Here is a 22,125-nt window from a genome sequence, read left to right on the forward strand (position 1 = left end):
TTATACTAAGGCAGCCTGATCAAATGCTGGCTCTTTCTGGTTTTAAAGGTGATTTTTTACATAATATATAAAAATAAACACATTGCTTCACATCCAGCTCTAATTTAGATTGCTATCCTTCCAATCTAAGCAAAATATAAAACACCACTGAGCCAAACACACTCCCAGACTGCATCTGATGTTGTTATTCATAAATCTATGGACGCCGTGGTTTGCTCTTCTCTGTAACAATAGTGCCGAGTTGAGCACAATGGCACCCTGACCCCCTTTCCTTTAGCGGCAATCCCGATTAGCTAAATGACAATCTTCTCCTGTGCCATTGTTAGTGTATTAGTGTCTTGAATCCCTGTGGAGGCCAATAACTCAGCTCAGCTAATCACTCAGAGATGACTATCGTTCAGTTGTCCATTGTTACAAGCTAGCGGGGTAATTGTGTTTACGTGTGTGTCTATGTGTATGTGTGTGTGTTGGACTGAGGTGATGAAGAGACTGAGGAGGGAAGGTCTATTACAGTACGTGCAGTGCAGCTGTTTTTGCCACCGTGTAGCTTCTCAAAGGTATCAAGGTATCACTGCAGCTCGCCTGTAGACCTGACATTTGAAAAATCGAAGCAGCGTGCTCCCTGACAGTGATGTTGGACCAAAAGTTCTGTTTAAGTTTTTGATTTGTCCTTTTCATGTACAAACATAGATAAATGATGATTTTTTTAAGCATGCACATTTTTATCTGTTTTCAGGGTCACCCTGAAATGATTACACTTCATGTTTTCTCATTAATATATCAAAAAATGAAGCAAAAACAGCTTTTTGGACTGCTTTTTAATGTCAGCATCATCAACATCAACATACAACATCAACATCATCAACATCAACACCGGCGCTATAAGATGGCGCCGGTGAGGTCGGCTGCCGTCACGACTGCTCCGACCACTTTTTCTTTGTCTTTGTTTTTTAAGTTAGTTTTCAGCGTTTCTAAATCGGCAAAATCATCACCATTGGGTACATTAGGTATGACAGTGACACTCTTGTTTCTATTGGTATACAATGTACTCACAATTCGAAGTTTTTAACTCCGGATCCGAGCTGGCCGAGTGAGATCTCGAGGGAGAACAAAGGGAAGCGGCGGCGGCCTAGAGGGAAGCGAGCCGGCGTCAGGAACAGGCTGAGAGCTCGTGCACACCGCACACCTCTGCCTAGCATCCTGCTCGCCAACGTCCAGTCACTGGAGAACAAGCTTGACGACCTCAGGGCCAGGATAAAGTTCCAGAGAGACATTCGGGACTGCAATCTCCTCTGCTTCACCGAGACATGGCTGAACCCAGAGGTGCCGGACCACGCCATCCAGCCGGCCGAGTTCTTCTCGGTTCACCGCATGGACAGGACACGGGACTCGGGGAAGTCAAGGGGAGGCGGCGTGTGTTTAATGGTGAACAACAACTGGTGCAACAGTGCGAACGTTGTTCCTCTCACACGCTCCTGCACACCAAATCTGGAACTACTGTCCATCATGTGTCGTCCTTTTTATCTACCTCGGGAATTTACATCGGTCATTGTAAGTGCCGTTTATATTCCACCACAAGCGGACACGGTCACCGCCTTATGCGAGCTGCATGAGGCACTCACACAGCACCAGACACAACACCGGGACGCTGCGCTTATTGTGACGGGGGACTTTAATAGCGCCAACCTCAAACGCGCAGCGCCGAACTTTTATCAACACATCACCTGCCCCACCAGGGGTGAAAGGACACTGGACCACTGCTACACTACGGTCAAGGACGGCTACAAGGCACAATCCCGCCCCCCGTTTGGCAAATCTGATCACGCCGCCATCTTCCTCATGCCAAAATACAAACAAAGGCTGAAACAGGAAGTTCCGGTTCAGAGGAAGGTCGCGCGCTGGACGGATCAATCGGTGGCCGCGTTACAGGACGCACTCGATGACGCAGACTGGGGCATGTTCAGAAACAGCTCCGACGATGACGTCAACGTGTTTACGGAAGCGGTTGTGGGATTCATCAGGAAACTAGCGGATGATACCGTGGAGACAAAGACTATCACAACGTTTCCCAACCAGAAGCCGTGGGTGGATAAAACCATCCGCGACACTCTGAGATCCCGCACCGCTGCCTACAACACGGGACTCATGACGGGGGACATGGACCCGTACAAAGCCGCGTCATATAACGTGCGGAGGGCGGTGAAAGAGGCGAAGCAGCGCTACGGGAGGAAACTAGAGTCACAACTCCAACAGAGTGACTCTAGGAGCCTGTGGCGGGGACTAAGGACAATAACGGACTATAAAGCACCAACAACCGGTATGACGAACGCGGCCGTGACTCTGGCAGACGAGCTGAACACTTTCTATGCTCGCTTCGAGGCTGCAGCTAAGGTCTCCAACAATGCTAGTGTTAGCGGCGCTAACGGCTGCAGACAGGAAGATACTGCCAGCACCGGAAACGTGCTCGTCATCCCCGAGCATGAAGTAAGGAGAGCCTTCAAGAGAGTGAACACCAGGAAAGCAGCAGGACCAGACGGCATCCCAGGTCGTATCCTAAGAGACTGCGCATACCAGCTAGCTCCTGTGTTCACTGAGATATTCAACATCTCTTTATCTCAGTCGGTGATCCCCACATGCTTCAAAGAGTCCATCATTGTTCCTGTCCCGAAGAAACCCCACCCTGCTTCTCTCAATGACTATCGCCCTGTAGCCCTCACCTCAGTAGTGATGAAGTGCTTTGAACGCCTGGTCAGAGACTTCATCATTTCTTCACTACCAGACACACTGGACCCACTACAGTTCGCTTACCGTCCAAATCGTTCCACAGACGATGCCATCTCTCATCTCCTCCACACATCACTCACTCACTTGGACACTAGAAGGGGGAATTATGTTAAAATGCTCTTCATAGACTACAGCTCTGCATTTAACACCATAATTCCCTCCACACTCACCACCAAGCTGGAGCATCTGGGACTCAGCTCATCTATGTGTCAGTGGATCTCCAACTTCCTAACTGGCAGACCACAGGCAGTAAGGATGGGCGGACATGTCTCAGCCTCCACCACTCTCAGCACTGGAGCCCCCCAGGGGTGTGTTCTGAGCCCCCTGCTGTACTCTTTGTACACATATGACTGTGTGGCCACTACCAGCTCCACCACCATCATCAAGTTTGCTGACGACACCGTCGTGGTGGGCCTGATCTCTGATAACAACGAGACGGCCTACCTGAAGGAGATTAGGAATCTGGAGAACTGGTGCCAGAGGAACAACCTCCTTCTAAACGTCAGTAAGACAAAGGAGCTGATAGTGGACTTCAGCACTAAGCAGGAGAGGAACTACCAGACCCCCGTCATCAACGAGTGCCCAGTGGAGAGAGTGGACAGCTTCAAATACCTCGGAGTTCACATCACGCAGGACCTGTCATGGTCCTGTCACATCAACACCGTGGTGAAAAAGGCCCGACAGCGTCTCTACCACCTCAGACGCTTGAGAGACTTCCAACTGCCCTCCAAGGTGCTCAGGAACTTTTACTCGTGCACCATAGAGAGCATCCTGGCGGGAAACATCTTAACCTGGTTCGGGAACAGCACCATGCAGGACAGACGAGCTCTACAGAGGGTTGTGCGGTCAGCTGAGCGCACCATCCGCTCCGAGCTCCCTGACCTGCACTCAATCTACAGCAGGCGGTGCCGGACCAAGGCCAGGAAGATCGTGAAGGACCTCAGCCATCCCAACAACAGACTGTTCTCTCTGTTGAGGTCAGGAAAGCGATTCCGCTCCCTGAAGACCAACACAGAGAGACTGAGGAGGAGCTTCTTCCCGCAGGCGATACGGTCTCTCAATCACACCACCACACAGTACTGACCCACACATATGGTTCTTACACACACACTGGACTTTCTGGACTTTGTTTTTGCACAACACTGGTCACTATATTCTTCATTTCCGGTTAATACTTGTACAGCTGCTGTTATTGTGTATATATTTATTTATATTTAGATTTCTTCATACATTCTTATATAGTTCTATATTGTGTATTGTGTATTTTGTTGTACAGTTATTTTATTTTCAACTTTAATTTATATATTTATCTTTATCTTATTCTTCCCAGTTAAATTTACCCTTCATTCTAATTTGTGTTGTACAGTTATTTCATTTTTAACCTTAATTTATATTCTATTCCTTCCTAGTTAAATTTACCCTTTTTAATTTTTCATATTTATTTCCTATCTTATTCATAGCCTTTTCCTTTTTTGTTTTCTTTAGGTCACGAGCAGTTGTCCAAGCATTTCACTACATATCGTACTGTGTATGACTGTGTACGTGACAAATAAAATTTGAATTTGAATTTGAATTTTGAATTTGAACATCAATCTGTTCTTCTCAGCAGGATGGTTGAAAGGAGAATGGATGGGGAGTGAAGGTGCACAGCCACATTCAGGTCCTTTTTTCAGAAATCCTGCATTTTATTCGTGGAGCTTTTAGAGATTTAGGAGTTTTTCTTGTGTTTTCTTGGCTAATATGTTGTGGTTGTCTTTTGTTGAAATGTAAACACCAAAATGAAGCGCTTGAAGCTTGAAGTTCCTAAGGAAGCAAAGACTGGAGCCGCTCCTTTTTTGCATTTAGAGGAACCCACTGAAGTGGTCTGAGCATCCGATCGGATGTTTCCACTTTCATTAAAAGTAACTGGTAGAAGATCACGAGGTAGCCCCAGAACAGGCTTGATAGATTATATCTCATTTGTCCAGGAAAAAGAGAGGATGTCAGTGGTGCAAGGGCAGGAGTAGAGAGAGTAAACAGCAGAGCAGTGAGTGTCCTGATTTCAGGCCACTGTAACAGCCACTGTTACCAGTGTTGAGGTTACTTAATTACTCCCTGGAGAAAGTAATTCATTACACTACTTGTTACATTACTTATACATTACTTCATAAGACAACCTGAAATGCATATAAACCATAGCCCCACATGCTAACACACCAATCTCTCAATGAGGACACACACTTTTTTTTTTACAGTGTTTAAATTTGAACATGAAGCGAAGTTTGAAACCAGAGCAAAGAGACTTCAAAGTAATTGCCACAGTGATTATACTGTAGAAACATGTACAGGTGTAAAGGAGGCTTTAAGCCTGACTGCCCTTCATTGTCTTTGTTACCTGTTCAAATTCAGACTCTGGCTGCTTGGCTGGGGTCAGCATGCACTCAACTTTAAGGCCATTCTTGATTCTTGACTAGTTTGTGTTAACGTGCTGTCTGTGCAGCTGCTTGTGGAGAGCTGATGTTATATTTGCAAGAAAAAGACACCTTTCATATGATTTTCTTTCCATTTGCCCGGCATGCAACTGAAGAACCTTTGTAATGAAAGTGATTATGTAATTGTAACTGTAATGTGATTACTGAATTTAGTGCAGCAATGTGTTACATTACTGTGTTACTGAAAAATGTAATGTGACACGATTAGACACGATTAACATGTTTACACCCAACACTGAAGATAGCTGTGTGTGTGTGTGTGTGTCTGTGTGTCTGTGTGTCTGTGTAGCAATACACAGCTGCTTTGATCTCTGAGTTTATATCAGATACAGATTTCTGTATATTAGAGCAGAGGATCTGGCAATTGATTGTATAGCTGTGCAGGAAGTTAGACAGTTGATTGCCAGAAGGTTAAATTAAGTCATCACCTCAAAAGTAATAGATGTCACTGAGTAATTTCCTGGTATGTGTGACATCTACCTTAGCAGCTGCCCAGACTGTAACAAAAGGATATTTGTATTTCCCTAATCCGAGAAACCACGACCACTGAACTGGAGGTTGTAATAGGTCAAATACTTTGAACATGAATCAGACTTCAGAACAAATAAATCCCTGCTGTAACAACCTTGAAATGTAAGTTCTTTCTGTTCCCATGTGTTAAATAAAAGTAGAACGAAACAAACATTTCCATTTCCACTCTCACAAACTGTTGTACATGTGGTGTTTGAAACACAATATTCTGTTTAACTTGTGATTAACTTTTATTTTTCATTATCCATTGTTTTTTTAGGGGTTTTTTATGCAGCCATATATGATAAATGCCACTACTTTGAGTAGTGGCATTTATCATATATGGCTGCACATTACAAAGACATTATATATTATGTAACATGTACAAATTAAGGTTCAAGAATTTATAAACTACAGTGCTTCTGGAAAAACACCTCATACATATGAACCAGTCTCTGAGAAAATTATCTCACTGCTCACCACATTTATTACCTGCAGAAACATTTTTTCTTGTGAGTTTATGGGCTCAGTTACAAGTTTAGCATCTTTTTTAAATACAAAAGGAATTCATAAATCATGATCGTGATTGCAATAGTCTCACGTTGACCTGGTCGCGCAGGTGGCTGCTTGTACTTCATCTTGGTTAAATGGTAAATGGCCTGCATTTGTATAGCACTTTTATAGTCCATAGGACCCCAAAGCGCTTCACACTACATTCAGTCATTCACACACACATTCACTCACTGGCGATAGCAAGCTACATTGTAGCCACAGCTGCCCTGGGGCGCACTGACAGGGGCAAGGCTGCTGGACACAGGCGCCACCGGGCCCTCTGACCACCACCAGTAGGCAAACACGGGGTTAGTATCTTGCCCAAGGATATTTGGCATGCAGCCAGGATGCAGCCTGGGATTGAACCACCAACCTTCTGATTAGTGGCTGACCTGCTCTGCCACCTGAGCTACAGCCACCCTGGAGGTTCCTTACTGTTAAAAGGGAGTTCTTCCTCCCCACTGTTGCTCAGTGCTGCTCATAAAGGATCATCTGTTTCCTGGGTTCCTCTCACCAATATTGCCCTTACCTTCCGGTATAAACCACTTTAATGCAACTAGGATTATGGTTTGTTGCTATATAGATATGACTGAAGTAAACTGAATTACAGCAGTGTAGACTCTGGGAAGGGGCAAACCTGTGATTGGTAGGTTGGTAAATGGCCTGCATTTGTATGGCGCTTTACACAGTCCCTAAGGACCCCAAAGCGCTTCACACTACATTCAGTCATTCACACACACATTCACTCACTGGCGATAGCAAGCTACATTGTAGCCACAGCTGCCCTGGGGCGCACTGACAGAGGCGAGGCTGCCGGACACTGGCGCCACCGGGCCCTCTGACCACCACCAGTAGGCAAACACGGGGTTAGTATCTTGCCCAAGGATATTTGGTATGCCGCCAGGAGGCAGCCTGGGATCGAACCACCGACCTTCAGATTAGTGGCTGACCTGCTCTGCCACCTGAGCTACAGCCACCCTAAGTTACTACTGTCTATGTGTGCAGTGTCCCTCAGCCTCTCACTTGCGACGTGGTCACCGTCTCTCAAGTTGAGCCATCAAAACTGAAGTTCACAAACTTCAGAAACATTGTTTTGTTCTTAGTTAGATTGCTGTGCTGTTAAATTAGCCGGTACAACATCACACTCTTTGGCTCCTGTTGGTCTCAAACTGAAAAACACATTTGTTACACTTCAGCACATTGTGATTCTGGTCATGGTTTAGCTTTGGGTCTTTGTGTTTGAACTTTACAAGCATGCACTAAGATGGTCAACAGAAATGCAAGCATTTTCACTTTTTGATTAGATGATTAGATGAAACTTTATTAATCCCTCGGGTGGGTTCCTCCGGGAAATTCAGTTTCCAGTAGCAAAGCACCGAAAGAAGTTGCATGTTACAGATACATTAAGGGGAATGAGAGTAAGGATATAAGCATAAATACACCACATATACACATATACACATATATAGATACAGAATATACAATATGGATAAATAGGATTGCTCATTTGAGTGAGTATATTGCACAGTGATTATTGCACAGTCAAATATAAGAAAGAGACAAAAAACAAAAAACAAATATTACAAATATTGCAAATATTGCAAATATTGCAAATATTGCACCGTGTAGAAAAGCCCCTACAACTCAGTTGTTCCCGCCCTCCCTTGTCCCCCTGTTTCTCCTCCCTCTCCCCTCCAGTGAGGAGTTAAACAGTCTGATGGCGTGTGGGACAAAGGAGTTTTTAAGGAGTTTTTATAACAGTATTAGGATTTGATAATAACTGGAAAATGTTCTCTTACTTCCAGCTGTATTTTGGGGTGACATCGCATTAGATGAGGAAGACCTGCGCATGTTCCAGATTGACAGGACGATAGACCTGACACAACACACACACATGCACACACACTCTCGACAGGGGCACACGTCTGGTAAGTGGACTCACTCTAACTGTGACTGTCTTGTGTTTTCTTTGAAACTCTGTCATTACCCATCAGTTGCAGAGTAGAGTAGCTTGAAAAGGAAGGAAGTAAACAGGAGGTCACCTGAGGACAACAGGATCTGTTATTGTCTAATTTTTCTTTTCTTTTTTTTTGTTTGCCAGGTGGAATCGAGGAACATGAAACTCTGAAGAAGAGAGGGTCTTTATACCTTCTGCTAGAAAGAATACGTAGGTTTGGTTTTGGTAAGCAAACTAAAATTCATCCCATGCTGTTTTTCAAACTTCATGAAACCTGCTGAGTCTGCATGGTGGAGCTTAGGGACTTTATTTAACTTACTTTGTTAGTCATTAATGTTTATGGAACTGAATGACCTAGACAGCCTATTGGTTTTCTTTGCAAGCAAAATTTCTTTTCCCCTTGCAACTGCAACCAAGAAAAAAAACAATAAAGACACAGTAAAGCATTTAAGATACATAAATTAGGCTACAGTCCCAGTGAGATAAACTTTTTTTCTTTCAATTCAATAGGAATCGTGGTGATATGCTGTGTCATGTGAAAGAATTTCCACAGGACATTATACAGTCCTGCAAACAACTAAGCACACCCCATGATTCCTTAGCTAGGAGAACCACCGTTAGCAGCAATAATTTGGAGTAATCATTATCTGTATGACTTTATCAGTCCTTCGCATTGTTGGGGAGGAATTTTGGCCCACTCTTCATAACAACGTCTCTTTCACTTCTTTGAGGTTCGTGGGCATTTTGCTTATGCAAGCTCTCTTAAGGTCCCGCCATAGCATTTCAATCGGGTTGAGGTCTGGACTTTGACAGCATCATTACAACGCCTTGATTCTTTTCTTTTTCAGTCATTCTTTTGTAGATTTCATGTGGTGCATGAGATCATTATCCTATTGCATGACCTAATTTGGGTCGAGCTTTAGCTGTCAAACAGATGGCCTCACATTTGACTCTAGAATACTTTTGTATACTGGAGTTCGTGGTCTACTAAGTGACTGCAAGGTGTCCAGGCTGTGTGGCTGCAAAACAAGCCCAAATCATCACTGCTCCATCACAGTGGTGACAGCTGCTGTGAGGTGTTTTTTGGTGATATGCTGTATTTGGTTTTCTCCAAATGTGGTGCTGTGCATTATGGGTAACCATCTTCATTTTAATTTCATCTGTGTAAAAGACATTGTTCTATAAGTTTTGGGGTTTCTCCTGGAGAGCCTTCTAAACAAGCCATACTTGTTCTCTTTCTAAGTGTAACTGTCATGAACTTTAACGTTTAACACTTTGGGGCCTGTAGAGTCTCAGATGTAGCTCTTGGGTTTTTTGCAGTCCAAGCGTTGTGGGGTCATCCAGGTTGTGGCACTTCGTTAGTACACAGCTGAATGCTCCAGACTGCCGAAAGTTCTGGTTTTATGGAGGTGCTCACACTTTCTCATGATCAGTTACTTGAGTGCATTTAATTAGCAGCGCCTGGCTGCTATTTCAACCCTTAATTCCAATAGAAGCAGTAAGGCTGTACTACGTTTTTCACCCTCTGCTTCTGCTGTTTAGTTTTGCTTTGTGACACAGTGAAATATGTCATGTTTCACAGATTGCTGTGAAAGCTCTCTTTTTCACATGGCTGTAACTACACCATAAACTTTTATGAGGGCCCACTCATGAAAACCAAAGTCATACCACAAATCAGTGACAAGCTGATTTTTCTAGAAGAAGCACCAAATAATCACATCGTAGAAAGTAACAACCATGGTAGCTTGTTAGAAAAGTGCCTTTTCCTTCCAAGAATCCTCAGACAACTTGCTCATCTTTCTGGGATGATTTTAAATTGAAATTTCATCAAACCCTAAAAGCCTGTTTTGCTGTTTAGGCAAATGAAGTACTTCACAATGAGGAAATAAAGACACCAGAAGCAGATCTAGAGACTGAATCCATTACAAGTTTACTTGTTTTCAGTTCTTCCAAGTGTTGATAGACCTGACAAAGCTGCAACACAACCTCTGGTCTACACACTGATATCTGGCACCACTGAAAGTTTGCTATACTTTTATTTTTAGAACTTGACTCAATGTAAATGTAAAAAGCTGCATTGCATTAGCATAACTAAATTATGTCTGTTTGAGTTTTATTACTGTGGGCCTTTAAAACAAACTGTGAAAGGTCAAATATAACAAGAAGCATCATTATCCAATACTGTGGAAGCACATTTATGACCTCATATTTATAACATTTATTAGGTTTGAACACAACACTTAATTAACTGTGACTTTTCCTCTCACCATTCTGTTAGATTATCTCCCCAAAAATGACAGCAAGGGAGCTGCCAGTCCAAAGAGCCAAAGTGGGAAAGCTGGGAAGAATGGAAAGTTTGTGAAAACTCGTATTCCTCGAGCAGCCACTTCCCGAGCTGAGAGGATATGGCCTGGAGGAGTCATTCCCTACGTCATAGGAGGAAACTTCACTGGTAAGCAACTCCGCTGGACGGCTGCCCGATCAGCAGTAAATCACACACTCATGAGTGATTGTGTAAAAGGAGGATGTAAAATTTGTGTGTTTCAGGCAGTCAGAGGGCCATGTTCAAGCAGGCCATGCGCCACTGGGAGAAACAGACATGCGTGACTTTCATTGAGAAGACAGATGAAGAAAGCTACATAGTCTTCACCTACAGACCCTGCGGGTTGGTTTGGAAATGTGTGTCTGTTTGTGATTGTGTGTGTACCTAGAGTTCACAAGTGACCTTGTCACACAGAGAGACGATGTGGTCACTCAACAATAGCTCTACTTTCCTTCCTGTCCTGCTCCTGTTTCCCCATCCCACCAATCACGGCGCTTGGCTTAAGTGTTTGTATGTTCGTGCAGTTTTTTTGTTCATATTCTGGAGAAGGGCATTGTTCTGTCGAGTGGCAGCACGGTGGGTCAGAGTGTGTTTGTACAGTGGTGACACTTCAACTGACTGGATGGGAGGTTGTAGGGTGCCTGAGATCAGGGCATTTATCGCTCTGAGACAGTGTTGTGCACATGGTTGAAAGAGTAGGATATCCAGCTCCAACTGTGACTTTACAGAGTTGGTGTAAAAATGACCTAGAAACAATTCTTATTTAACAAGTATTAATAATGTCAAAATGCAGAATTCTCACTCGTTCCAGCTTTTGCTTATATGACAAAGTGTTTTATAGATGCAAAATTGGAGCTTTTGACTTGGAGTAACAAAAATTTTAATTCATGTTTTTGAAACAAGGATTTTCACAATATATAGATTTTTTTTTATCCAATGTTCTGCTAGCACCACAAAAGTTTACATTAAGAGACTGTGTAGTTATTACAGTATGTGTACATCGATTATTATTAGCGGTTATTGTGGTTAACAGAACAGACACATTCAAAAGTTAATATTCAAGACCAAATATCCAGTACCTGCTGGTTTCACCGCATCCTTGTCAGTGTTATTATAGTTCCATTTTCTTTTTTCTTTTATCCGTTTCTAACTGTTAAATGGGAGTTTTTCCTTCCCACTGTCACCAAGTATTATTAATAGGGAGTCATCTGATTGTTTGGGTTTTCTCTCCATTAGTGCAGGGTCTTTACCAATATAAAGTACCTTGCAGTGACTGTTGTTGTGATTTGGTGCTGTATAAATACAATTTAATGTATTTTTTTGTCTTTGTTCAGTTAGAGTTAAAAATATTTACATATTTGAGGCCTTTTTAGTTTTTATTGCAATACGAAAGAAACCAGTGCCTTTGCATTAGCCTTGGGTTACCTGCCCAACCCAGTGAGGTAAATCAACACCCACGTTTAATATAGTTTATAGCGGCTTTTATTATTAAAATTGAACCAAGTTTTACAATCACAGCCTAGCTGGGTCACAGACACGACATCCCAAAAAATTTGACCAAATTTAAAAAGAAGATCATAACATTTTCTAAGACTTGCTTCTGACTGCTGAGTCATTTGAACTTTTAACACTTATTTGATCAATTATTTTGATGCATTGAGAAATGTAACCTTACCTCAACATTCAAGCTGTAGATGTGTAGAGTCAAATTTGATTTAAAAAAATAAATAAATAAATTTGGAATTCAGTTTAGGATTCTTTTAGTGTCTCTTGCAATATTTTTTTGTAGTTTTAATTTGGTTTCTCTTTTGGTTTGAGTTAGTTATAATACCCTTGTTGACTGTGGCAAAGTCACATCTTGAAACACTTTTTTTTATGGCTGGAGAATTAAATACAATCACATGCTTGCTTGCAGACTCTCTGTACCTTTGGAAATTTTCTCGCAAACATGTTAACAGACTGTGGTATCAAACCTCGTAGACTAAAATGTGTCCATGGCATCATGAATCAAAAGCACTGAAGCACATTTAAAGGAAAAGTTAATGGGAGACAATAAACGTCTCCAATTTTAGAGCAATTGTAATTTATATGTGAAGTTTTTGGACAGTGTTTTTGTGTAAAGAAGGAATTTAACTTGTGGTTTTCTTTTTCTGAAATTGTGAAAGACATCTTTATAATTTTCCAATAAAGAAATTGCATTTTTGATATCTCCAGCCGTGCAGCCACAAGCATCAAAAATACTTCAAACCATAATATTTGTTGCCTGATGAAGCTCAAAAAGTTATACATGGATGAGTCCAAATGAGGTTGCTTTTAAATGTAAAAACCAGCAGGTGAGGAAAATATCTATGTGTTAACTGGTGATGTCACTTGCTCGTGTTCTGTGATTGGTTGGCTGCATTAGGCACTTTAAGCTGACGTCTAAGTACCCTGCAGGTTGGATGTGCAGTGTGGATGTGTGTAAATCAGACAAACAAGGAAACATAAAATAAAAATGCACACATAACCACAGTACATGTACATCTGTTGTGTGTTTGTATGAATTTACTGACGATTTCCCTCCACCCCTCCACCCCCCCACCCAAAAAAGCAGAGAATGAGACTGTATCTACTCCAGTGACTCCTGATCCTTACCGTGCAATCAGCTCACTGGATAACTTTAATCAGATTTGTTAGCCTGGCACGAATGTCTCTGCTACCCAGCAAAAGAGAAGGAAAGCGTGTGTGTGTGTGTTTCTATGTGCATGCGTGCGTTCTGAACAGCGATATGTGAATTCTCACAGCGTTGGGTTATGAAACCGCAGCATTATCAGAGTGTTTTATGTACCTAAATCCTGCCGCTTTTCCTCTTGTGGATGTAGTGGAGGCCAGGAAATCCTGAAAAGATGTGTGTGCGCTTGTGTGTGTGTGTGTGTGCGTTTATTGTTACTTGAACATAACACTGCAGATTCTTATTTCCACTGCCAACTGTGTAGTAAATTACCTATCTCTCTGCTATCAACTTCCTACTAATCCTCATTAGGTGTTGTTCCTATGTGGGTCGTCGTGGAAACGGGCCCCAGGCCATCTCCATAGGAAAGAACTGTGACAAGTTTGGCATTGTGGTGCATGAACTGGGCCACGTCATTGGCTTCTGGCACGAACACACGCGGCCCGACCGTGACGATCACGTGACCATCATCCGGGATAACATCCAACCAGGTGAGACCTATTATTAGACACCTGTGGTCTCTGCTGGGATCACTCAGGTTGTTTCTAGACGCAGACAAACAGCAACGCTTCTAGACCGAGTGTGTGCGTTTCCAAATTCACACTCAGTCTAGAAGCTGAGTGAGTGTGAATGAGCCTTTTAATGACTGTGAAGTCACCTGGACCGCTCTCACCACAGTCTGTCACTTCTGCTCAAACACACCTCTCTGCACCACAGTGTAATCTGACAGGTGTGAAATCATATCACACAGCAGTATCTCAGACCTGACCCACGGCTTTATTTAGAAGCAAATCAGAGCTTTCACCAGTTTTGCTCTGCTGGACTTTAAGTATTTGAATAAAAGCCCCAAGATACCCTTTCTGTTCACATTTAGTCATTTTATTTTTTTTTATAGATGTGTTGCGCAGGCTGTTTGCTTTTGCACTTATGAAAGCAAACTAAGTAGTTACAGTCTGACTGTTGATCAAACTAAAACCTCCTCATGCTGCTACATCTGCATGTGTGCAAATATTTGTGCGTATGTGTGTGTTTGTACGGCGTGCGTGGAATTTCTGGTTCCCAGGCCAGGAATATAACTTCCTCAAGATGGAGCCAGGGGAGGTGAACTCTCTTGGGGAGCCATATGATTTTGATAGCATCATGCACTACGCCAGGAACACCTTCTCACGGTAAGCAGTGGTTTGAATTTCAAAGATTATGATATGCCAAGATTGATTTAGTTATTAACAGTAAAGTCTGGGCTTTTTCTGTGTTGTGCTGTTGTTGTTTTGTTTGGTTTTATTATATTAGCTCCAGTCTGTCTTTCCGTGCGCAAACATCAGCTATGCATAAATTAAACACCTCACTTGTTGTGTTACTCACATAGTAACACAACAAGAAACACTGTGAACCAGCGTTGGTATAATTGCCAATTAACAATTTTTAGGTGTCCTACCCACATGTCAAAAGCTTCTTTCTCACATGATCGCTACATAACCTCAGGAGAATCAGGTTGGGACCCTGTCCAAAGTTGATCTTTTTCACATGCAGTACACAGCAGGAAGTAGTTCCCACTACCATAAATGCTCCATTTGATTCAGGAGATGCTGCTGCTTGAGGCAGCAGGACACAGAGCTCTAGCTTTAAAACAACCTGATTGCACAATTCTGTTCAGCTGGGCATCATACATTGCTTACACTAGGTAGCTGGCAGGCTAAAGCTCGTTTAATGTCCAGTCTGATTGCTGCGCAAGTTTATAATGTCAAATGAAGCTCAGAGGGGCGTCTAGAAAAGCGCATGAGTGAAAATGCCAAACTTTATTGTAACGCAAACTATTTTCACCTGTCATTACCATGTCATGTATTTCATACTGTTTGTTTTTGCTTTGCAACTTTTATGATTTTATGATTTACTTTGCATTTGAAGCATATTTGTGCCCTACTGAGCTGTGCTTGTGTTGACTTTGACAACTATAGCACATTTACTTCATCTGAAATCAGATGTGTTTACATGATGCAGTGAAGCTGATGGAAGCCTTTCAGAATTAAGAAATCTTTTCCAATTTTTTTATACATCTGCACCATTTAAAATGGTGAAAAAAGTTTGGATTTGGCAGCAGAAAGTGTCATGGGTTTACTTTACATTTTTTCCGACTGAGGATGCTTTTTAATCTGCGCCATACCCGCTTATATAAGCCCTCCCATTCCCCAGTCAGTTCCAATGCACATGTTAGAGAAAACACAAAACTGCAATGGTTGGGTGAAAATTGTTTGCTTGTCCATACTGTTAGATTGTTGTTTAATTTTACTGATGTGTTGCAATGACATGTTGTCTCTTTTCTCTTCGCTGAAGCGGGATGTTCCTCGACACCATCCTTCCATCCAGAGATGAAAATGGGGTCCGGCCTGCAATTGGTCAGCGGACCAGGCTCAGTAAAGGAGACATTGCACAGGCAAGAAAGCTGTATAGATGTCCAGGTACAGATGCTTTTACTTTCAGTCTGCAGTGTGTCTGTGCATGTTTGTGTGCGTCAGTGAATGTGAGTGCTGTCGTCATAGCGCGTACCTAAAAAATTACTTCTGTTTATCTGCTTACGTCTTTGGCGTAAGACCGGCCCGGCCCTCCATTCTCCAGGGTCTGGACATGAAATTGAGTAACATGTTTTGTTTTTTCATGTGATGCTTCCCTCCATTTTTTCAGTGTCTTTTTCTCACACACACACATTTCAAGTGCACGCCCGTGCTTGTCTGGCGTTCCTCTGGTCCCCGGTGAGTCGTTCTAATGTGATCTGGATCTGTTCTCACAATGAAGTGCAGCGATGTCACAAAGGTTTATAATTGCAAATGATGCCATTACTTTTGACCACATATGAAAACACACAGACGCACAAACACAGTTCCATCCCCAAGTCTATGAGGCATCATCAGTTCAGCCAGCTAATGTCAAAATCGTCACCCGGGCCTGGATGTGAGGTCTGACGAGTATGCATGCCAAACTGTTGGCATGGTGTTGGTCATTTTGATTACGTGTACTGTTCTCACAAATTGACAGCAGCAAAATCAATGCGTATCTCTAAAGCAAAAGAGTCAGCATTACAGACAGAAGAGCTGCTCTGGTTTCATTGTAGAAACACAGTAAAATTTACTGATCCTTTAATGATCCTATTTCTGCACTTGCACCTGGATATCTATAAACTGTTAAGTGCAGTGTGTTATTGTGCGATTTGCAACAGCACACCAAAGTCCAGCCATGTATGCAGGCAAACTTCAGCTATAGGAGGTATGTGATGAAGGTACTGTGGAGTAGTTGGCTGAATAACTGAACACTGAACACAATAAGCTCTGTGCTTCATGATCTACGGAGTGTGGGACACAATAAATAACATATTTAAATAAAACCACAGTTTTATTTTATTAATGTATGTATTCTGTTACTATATTACTGCTGACATATGCAGTACTGTGGAAAAGTTGTGATTTGCTCTTCATTTCTTTGCATTTTGCTTTCAAGGAGCCAGTTTAAGGAGAAATTAGAAAATTAAATATTTTTTTATTTAAAAAATAATTTAAAATTATTTTTAATTTCTTTCAAAGATTTATTTTATTGGACATTAGCTGCTTTTTAACAACTCATTTTTAGTCCAGTCTGTGTACCTGACCATTTTCAGAGGAATTGTGTTGGTTAATTCACTTAAAACTGATCTATTAATCATTTAAGCATAAAAATGTGCCTTTGCAAATGTCCCATGTCTTTATTTCAATCTATGAAGAAACGCCAATGATAACACAGTTTGAGTTCAGATTGTGTTTTAAGGCATAAAATAGTATTTTTGCACTAATAATGTGCTAATTAAAAACATAAGCTGAAAACTTGCTCTGCAGTGTGTCCCTAAATAATTTGAGGAAACTGAATAAGTAGAGGACAGAAAAAGAAAAAGAAAAAAAAGTATCTGAAACTCATGGATTCACTAAATAGTAATATAAACAATCCAGCGAAGAGCTGACACGGGACCTGCAGCTGGACTTTTAGTTGATCCATCTACCCAGTCTCACCAGAAATGCTCTCAGTTGAAGGATGGCTGTCAGGAAGCCATTCTTAAGGAAGGAAAATGGAGAGAAAAGGCTGATGTTTGCCAAATTACACAAGAACTGGAATGAAAGTCAGTGGTAACAGTTCTTATGGATTGATGAATTCAAATGTGTTTCATCCCCAAGTCTATGACGTGTCAGATAATTCAGCCAACTAATGTGAAATTTGTCACTCGGGCCTACTTAAGACGTGTGAGATCTGACATGTGTGTATGCCAGCAGTTTACACAGAACCACAATGGATGGCGGTGGTCATTTGATGTAAGTGTGTTCTCACAAATTTAAAGGATCAGTGCACACACTACACAAGATTCAGAGCCATACCTACATGTAAATGTAGTCTCATTTACTGTTACACCTGAACACACACATATATTACAGTTTAAAAGACATCAAACTAACTTAATATAACTCTAAAGATCAACATAGGAGGCAAAGTTGATCTGAAAGCAAAATCCACAACAGAACACTTTCAGTCATGGATCGGCCTCCCCAGAGCCGGGAGCTCAACATTACTGAAGCAGTATCATTCTGACAGAGAACAGAACAAAAGGCAGCCAACATCCAAAGCTTTGAATGTCCTGCAAGAATGCTGGAGAACTATTCCTGAAGACTACCTAAAGAAATTACTAGAAAGCTGCCTAAGAGGGTTCAGGCTGTGTTGAAGAAAAAACTGGTCACACCAAATACTGACATTCAACCTCATTAAAACAGTACACACCTATTTCCTATTTTCCTAGCAAAATATCAAGAAATGATGGGTGGCTCAGTACTATATGCATACATACCATTAATAATTTTGATTGTCTATAGTGAGCAAGTCTGTGTTAGTGGGTCTCAGCTGCAAACAGATACAACTTCAGCCTTATAAGGTCATATTTGAGTGATACCATATTCACTGACAGATGAACAGAGCCCCAGGGCATTGTGGGGGGAAAACAGCATGCATCATGGGATTGGAGGGGCACATTTGGCTAACCTCCTTTTGAAAGAGAGTGACAGCACTGAACTCAAGATGACGGATAAAGAGAGAAAAGCAGCGGGTTTGTTTTTTCCATTCAGCCCTGTTGTTCTTTTCCTATGTGATGAATTAAAAGTTTGCCACTTCTATTCACTTACAGTCAGTGACTTTACTACTGAGGAATGTTTAATTCTGCTAAATGGTGAAAGGGCTTCATGACTGAGGTTGGACCTCACATGAACACGGATGCACACAGGGACAAAAAAATGTAGCCTCCTACATGCAAAACTGAAAGAAGCCAAAAGCAACACGGAACGCGAGTTTGTTTCTACGTCAGAAATAATGTCTAACAGTTTCCATATGGATGCATCAGATAATATACACATAAATGGCTCACAAACAGAGCATGTCTGATGCTATTGTTTTGAATAAATAGCCTGAAATATATTTACTTAAAATGGCACTTAAAACATTTTGTGACGGTTGAGAGTAATAATAAATATGAGAGCCATGTGTTCTTTAGTAATGTACCGATTGTAAACCATCAGTACAAAGCTGAAAGGACTGCACACGATGGCAGGGTTTGCCACAAAAATGTAACTCCATTTGTGTGTGTGTGTGTGCGTGTGTGTGTGTGTGTGTGTGTGTGTGTGTGTGTGTGTGTGTGTGTGTGTGTGTGTGTGTATTGCAGCATGTGGGGAGACGCTCCAAGAGTCAACAGGCAACTTCTCATCTCCTGGTTACCCCAATGGATACCCTTCATACACACACTGTGTCTGGAGAATATCTGTCACACCTGGAGAAAAGGTGCGCACATACACACATGCATGCGCACACACTCAGTAGCACCCTACAGTGTAGTGAATGTGCATGCAAAGCCAATAAAAAATAAGCAACCTCTGCCAGAGTGACTGGATATTGATTAAGTCTTAACACTGCAGGTAGGCCACTCTTCCTGTCCTCTCACTCTCCTTATCTTCAATGAACAGATCTGTACTAAACTTACTAAACACGTTTTTGCTGTTGTTGTTGTTTTTCCATATTTTTGCTCTGCCAGATTGTTCTGAACTTCACCACCATGGATCTGTACAAAAGCAGTCTGTGCTGGTATGACTACATTGAAGTTCGAGATGGATACTGGAGGAAAGCTCCGCTGCTTGGTAAGAGGCAGGAAGCAGGCTGACTGCCTTAAAATTAATTACTCTATTACTCCCTGACTAAGTTAATGAGTAACTTCACTCCTATTTTTAGCTTGTGGCAGCTCACTTTTCCTCCACTCCACTTGGCTTTTAAAACTCCGAGATTAAGAAGCAGGAGCAATTTTCTAAAATAGATAACAGGCTTTTTAAACTCCTCTTGACTCATTTAATTGCTCTTAAGGCTGTGTTAGGATTGACAACTGCGCTAATTGTATACATCAATACAATCTGCACTAACACACATAATGGTGTTATGTGAAATCCATGCGAGGAAATACAGGTGAAAGTTGATGAGATAACAAGATGCTTCACAGCTGTTTAAACTCCTCTGAGGCAAAAGTATTGCAGCAGCAATATAGTTTTCTCTTCTTGTCTTCATGCTTCCACAGTATGCTGTTGTATTACAACACACATACGTGTAGACACACTATAGTGCACTCTACTTACACAGTGTGAATGCCTGTACATTCTAAGTGGCAGATGACTTTATTTTTTTCTGCCAGCTGCAGCGATCGCACTGAAATGAACGAGGAGGCTGTAACAGTGTCATGTTGTCAGCTGTGAGTTGCATTGCCCCAGCAGTCACTGAATGACACGACTTAAAGGGTTTGCTTTTGCGTGTGTGTTTCACAGGCAGGTTTTGCGGAGATAAAGTTCCCGACGTCTTGATTTCAACTGATAGCAGGATGTGGATTGAGTTCCGCAGCAGCAGCAACTGGGTAGGAAAAGGCTTCGCTGCCATTTACGAAGGTAAACGCCTTCATTCAAACAAACTAACAAATAAAAGCATTCGTACACTCGAATCCAGAGACCTTTAATAATTACTGTGAATAATAATTCCAGCCTGTGAATTTGATGACCTTATGTGCTCTGTGAGTTATCTCGGGGCTTTCATTATTCATAGTGTACACAGACTGTGTTTCAGGTGTCTTTAGTCAGTGCAGCTGATGCACACCCAACCTTTCTCTCTCCTCTCGTCTTCCCCGGTGCAGCGATCTGTGGAGGGGAAATCACCAAGGACTCGGGGCAGATTCAGTCTCCCAATTATCCTGATGACTACAGACCCTCCAAAGAGTGTGTGTGGAGGATCGCTGTATCTGAGGGATACAACGTTGGGCTCAGCTTCCAGGCCTTCGAGGTGACTCACTCCTTTTGTGTGTGTGTGTGCCTTTCTGTGCATGCATTTATGTGTATCCCGTGCTTGTGCTTAGGAATATCTGGGTCAAATTTCACGCTTGTAGAGCTGCTAAGAAGTTAATAAATGTAGTGGTGCATGCATGTGTGTGTCTGTGTGAGTGTGCAGGGACACACAGCAGGCGGCGGAGGATTAGTTTTGTAGTTTGAATGCTGTTGAAATGTCAGGTTGCTAAACGACTCAATCTGACTCCACATGGGTAAGGTCAAAGGTCGTGTTTTCAGTTTAGCTTAGATTAAGAGGGAAAAATGAACTACGATGCAGGGAGACGATTAAGCATGAGCCGTGATTCGATGTAAAAAGGACGATGTTTCGTGTATCTCACTGTTTTTGTTGTGCATACCTCTGGTGCAGATCGAGAGGCACGACAGCTGCGCTTACGATTACCTGGAAGTTCGGGATGGCCCGCTCGAAACAAGCCCTCTGATTGGGCGATTCTGTGGCTACGACAAACCCGAGGACGTGCGCTCTACCTCACACACGCTGTGGATGAAGTTTGTCTCAGATGGGACTGTAAACAAGGCCGGCTTTGCTGCTAACTTTTTCAAAGGTGTGTGTGTGTGTGTGTGAGACTATGAGAAAAAGAGAAGCTGTGCGTCAGTTGATTGTGTTTTCACAAAGCATTTGTTATGCACTCTGACGTGTATGTGTGTTTTCAGAGGATGATGAGTGTGCCAAGCCAGACAATGGTGGATGTGAACAGAGGTGTGTAAACACTCTCGGCAGCTTCAAGTGTGCCTGTGACCCAGGTTATGAACTAGCCCCTGACAAGAAGAGCTGTGAAGGTAACAGTTAGTATGTGTGCCTGGCACGCTGCATTCCTGCTTCTATGTGCATTCCTCTGTATTGTGTTTCTGTAGGATGTGAATGTTACTTGGCAAAATAAACTAAAAAACATCCGAATGGTCGCCGTCAACAGGAAAAAAACATCTTTCTGACTCATGGCCACATGCTTTGCCCTGTAATCCCTCAAGATTACTCTGTAATGAGCAACATATTGAAACAAATAACCAAACCACTTCTGAGAGTGAAGGAAATTAAAGCTATTCTAGTGAAATTAACTTAAATTGATGCCTTTCAGTATTTCTTCAGAGAAGTAGCCACATTTTTGTACACATCTGGTGGTCAAAAGACAGTCAGGAGAGACTTAGATGAGGCAGGTGTTTTGTGAGTATCCTATAAAGTCACACATGTTGTTACACAACATGCACAGATAAAGATGCCCGCTAATTAGTGCTAACATATAAATTAAATTAAAATACTACTAGATTACACTCAGTGAAATAAACTGGACTTCTTGGTCAGGCTGTTAGCACAGTGATTCACACAACAAGGAATATTATTTATCTGACAATTCCCTCGAGAGTATTCCGACAGACAAACACAGCTAAGAGGC

General features: G+C 42.2%; 1 protein-coding gene across 6 annotated transcripts in view; it reads left to right on the forward strand.

The window, feature by feature from the left end:
- tll1 (tolloid-like 1) overlaps positions 1–22,125 on the forward strand; it is a 61,733-nt gene that overhangs the window by 17,640 nt on the left and 21,968 nt on the right. For all 6 annotated transcript variants that reach the window (XM_082535936.1, XM_082535937.1, XM_082535939.1 and 3 more), the window contains 13 exons: positions 8,123–8,245; positions 8,419–8,499; positions 10,553–10,726; positions 10,822–10,939; positions 13,620–13,798; positions 14,371–14,476; positions 15,639–15,763; positions 19,027–19,142; positions 19,393–19,495; positions 20,168–20,284; positions 20,527–20,672; positions 21,084–21,279; positions 21,389–21,514. In XM_082535936.1, the coding sequence (XP_082392062.1) occupies positions 8,123–8,245; positions 8,419–8,499; positions 10,553–10,726; positions 10,822–10,939; positions 13,620–13,798; positions 14,371–14,476; positions 15,639–15,763; positions 19,027–19,142; positions 19,393–19,495; positions 20,168–20,284; positions 20,527–20,672; positions 21,084–21,279; positions 21,389–21,514 (1,710 nt within the window). The remainder of the gene's footprint in view (positions 1–8,122; positions 8,246–8,418; positions 8,500–10,552; positions 10,727–10,821; positions 10,940–13,619; positions 13,799–14,370; positions 14,477–15,638; positions 15,764–19,026; positions 19,143–19,392; positions 19,496–20,167; positions 20,285–20,526; positions 20,673–21,083; positions 21,280–21,388; positions 21,515–22,125) is intronic.

The sequence above is a fragment of the Aulonocara stuartgranti genome (assembly GCF_965226115.1).
Source record: "Aulonocara stuartgranti genome assembly, chromosome: 6".
Taxonomy (NCBI): Eukaryota; Metazoa; Chordata; class Actinopteri; order Cichliformes; family Cichlidae; genus Aulonocara; species Aulonocara stuartgranti.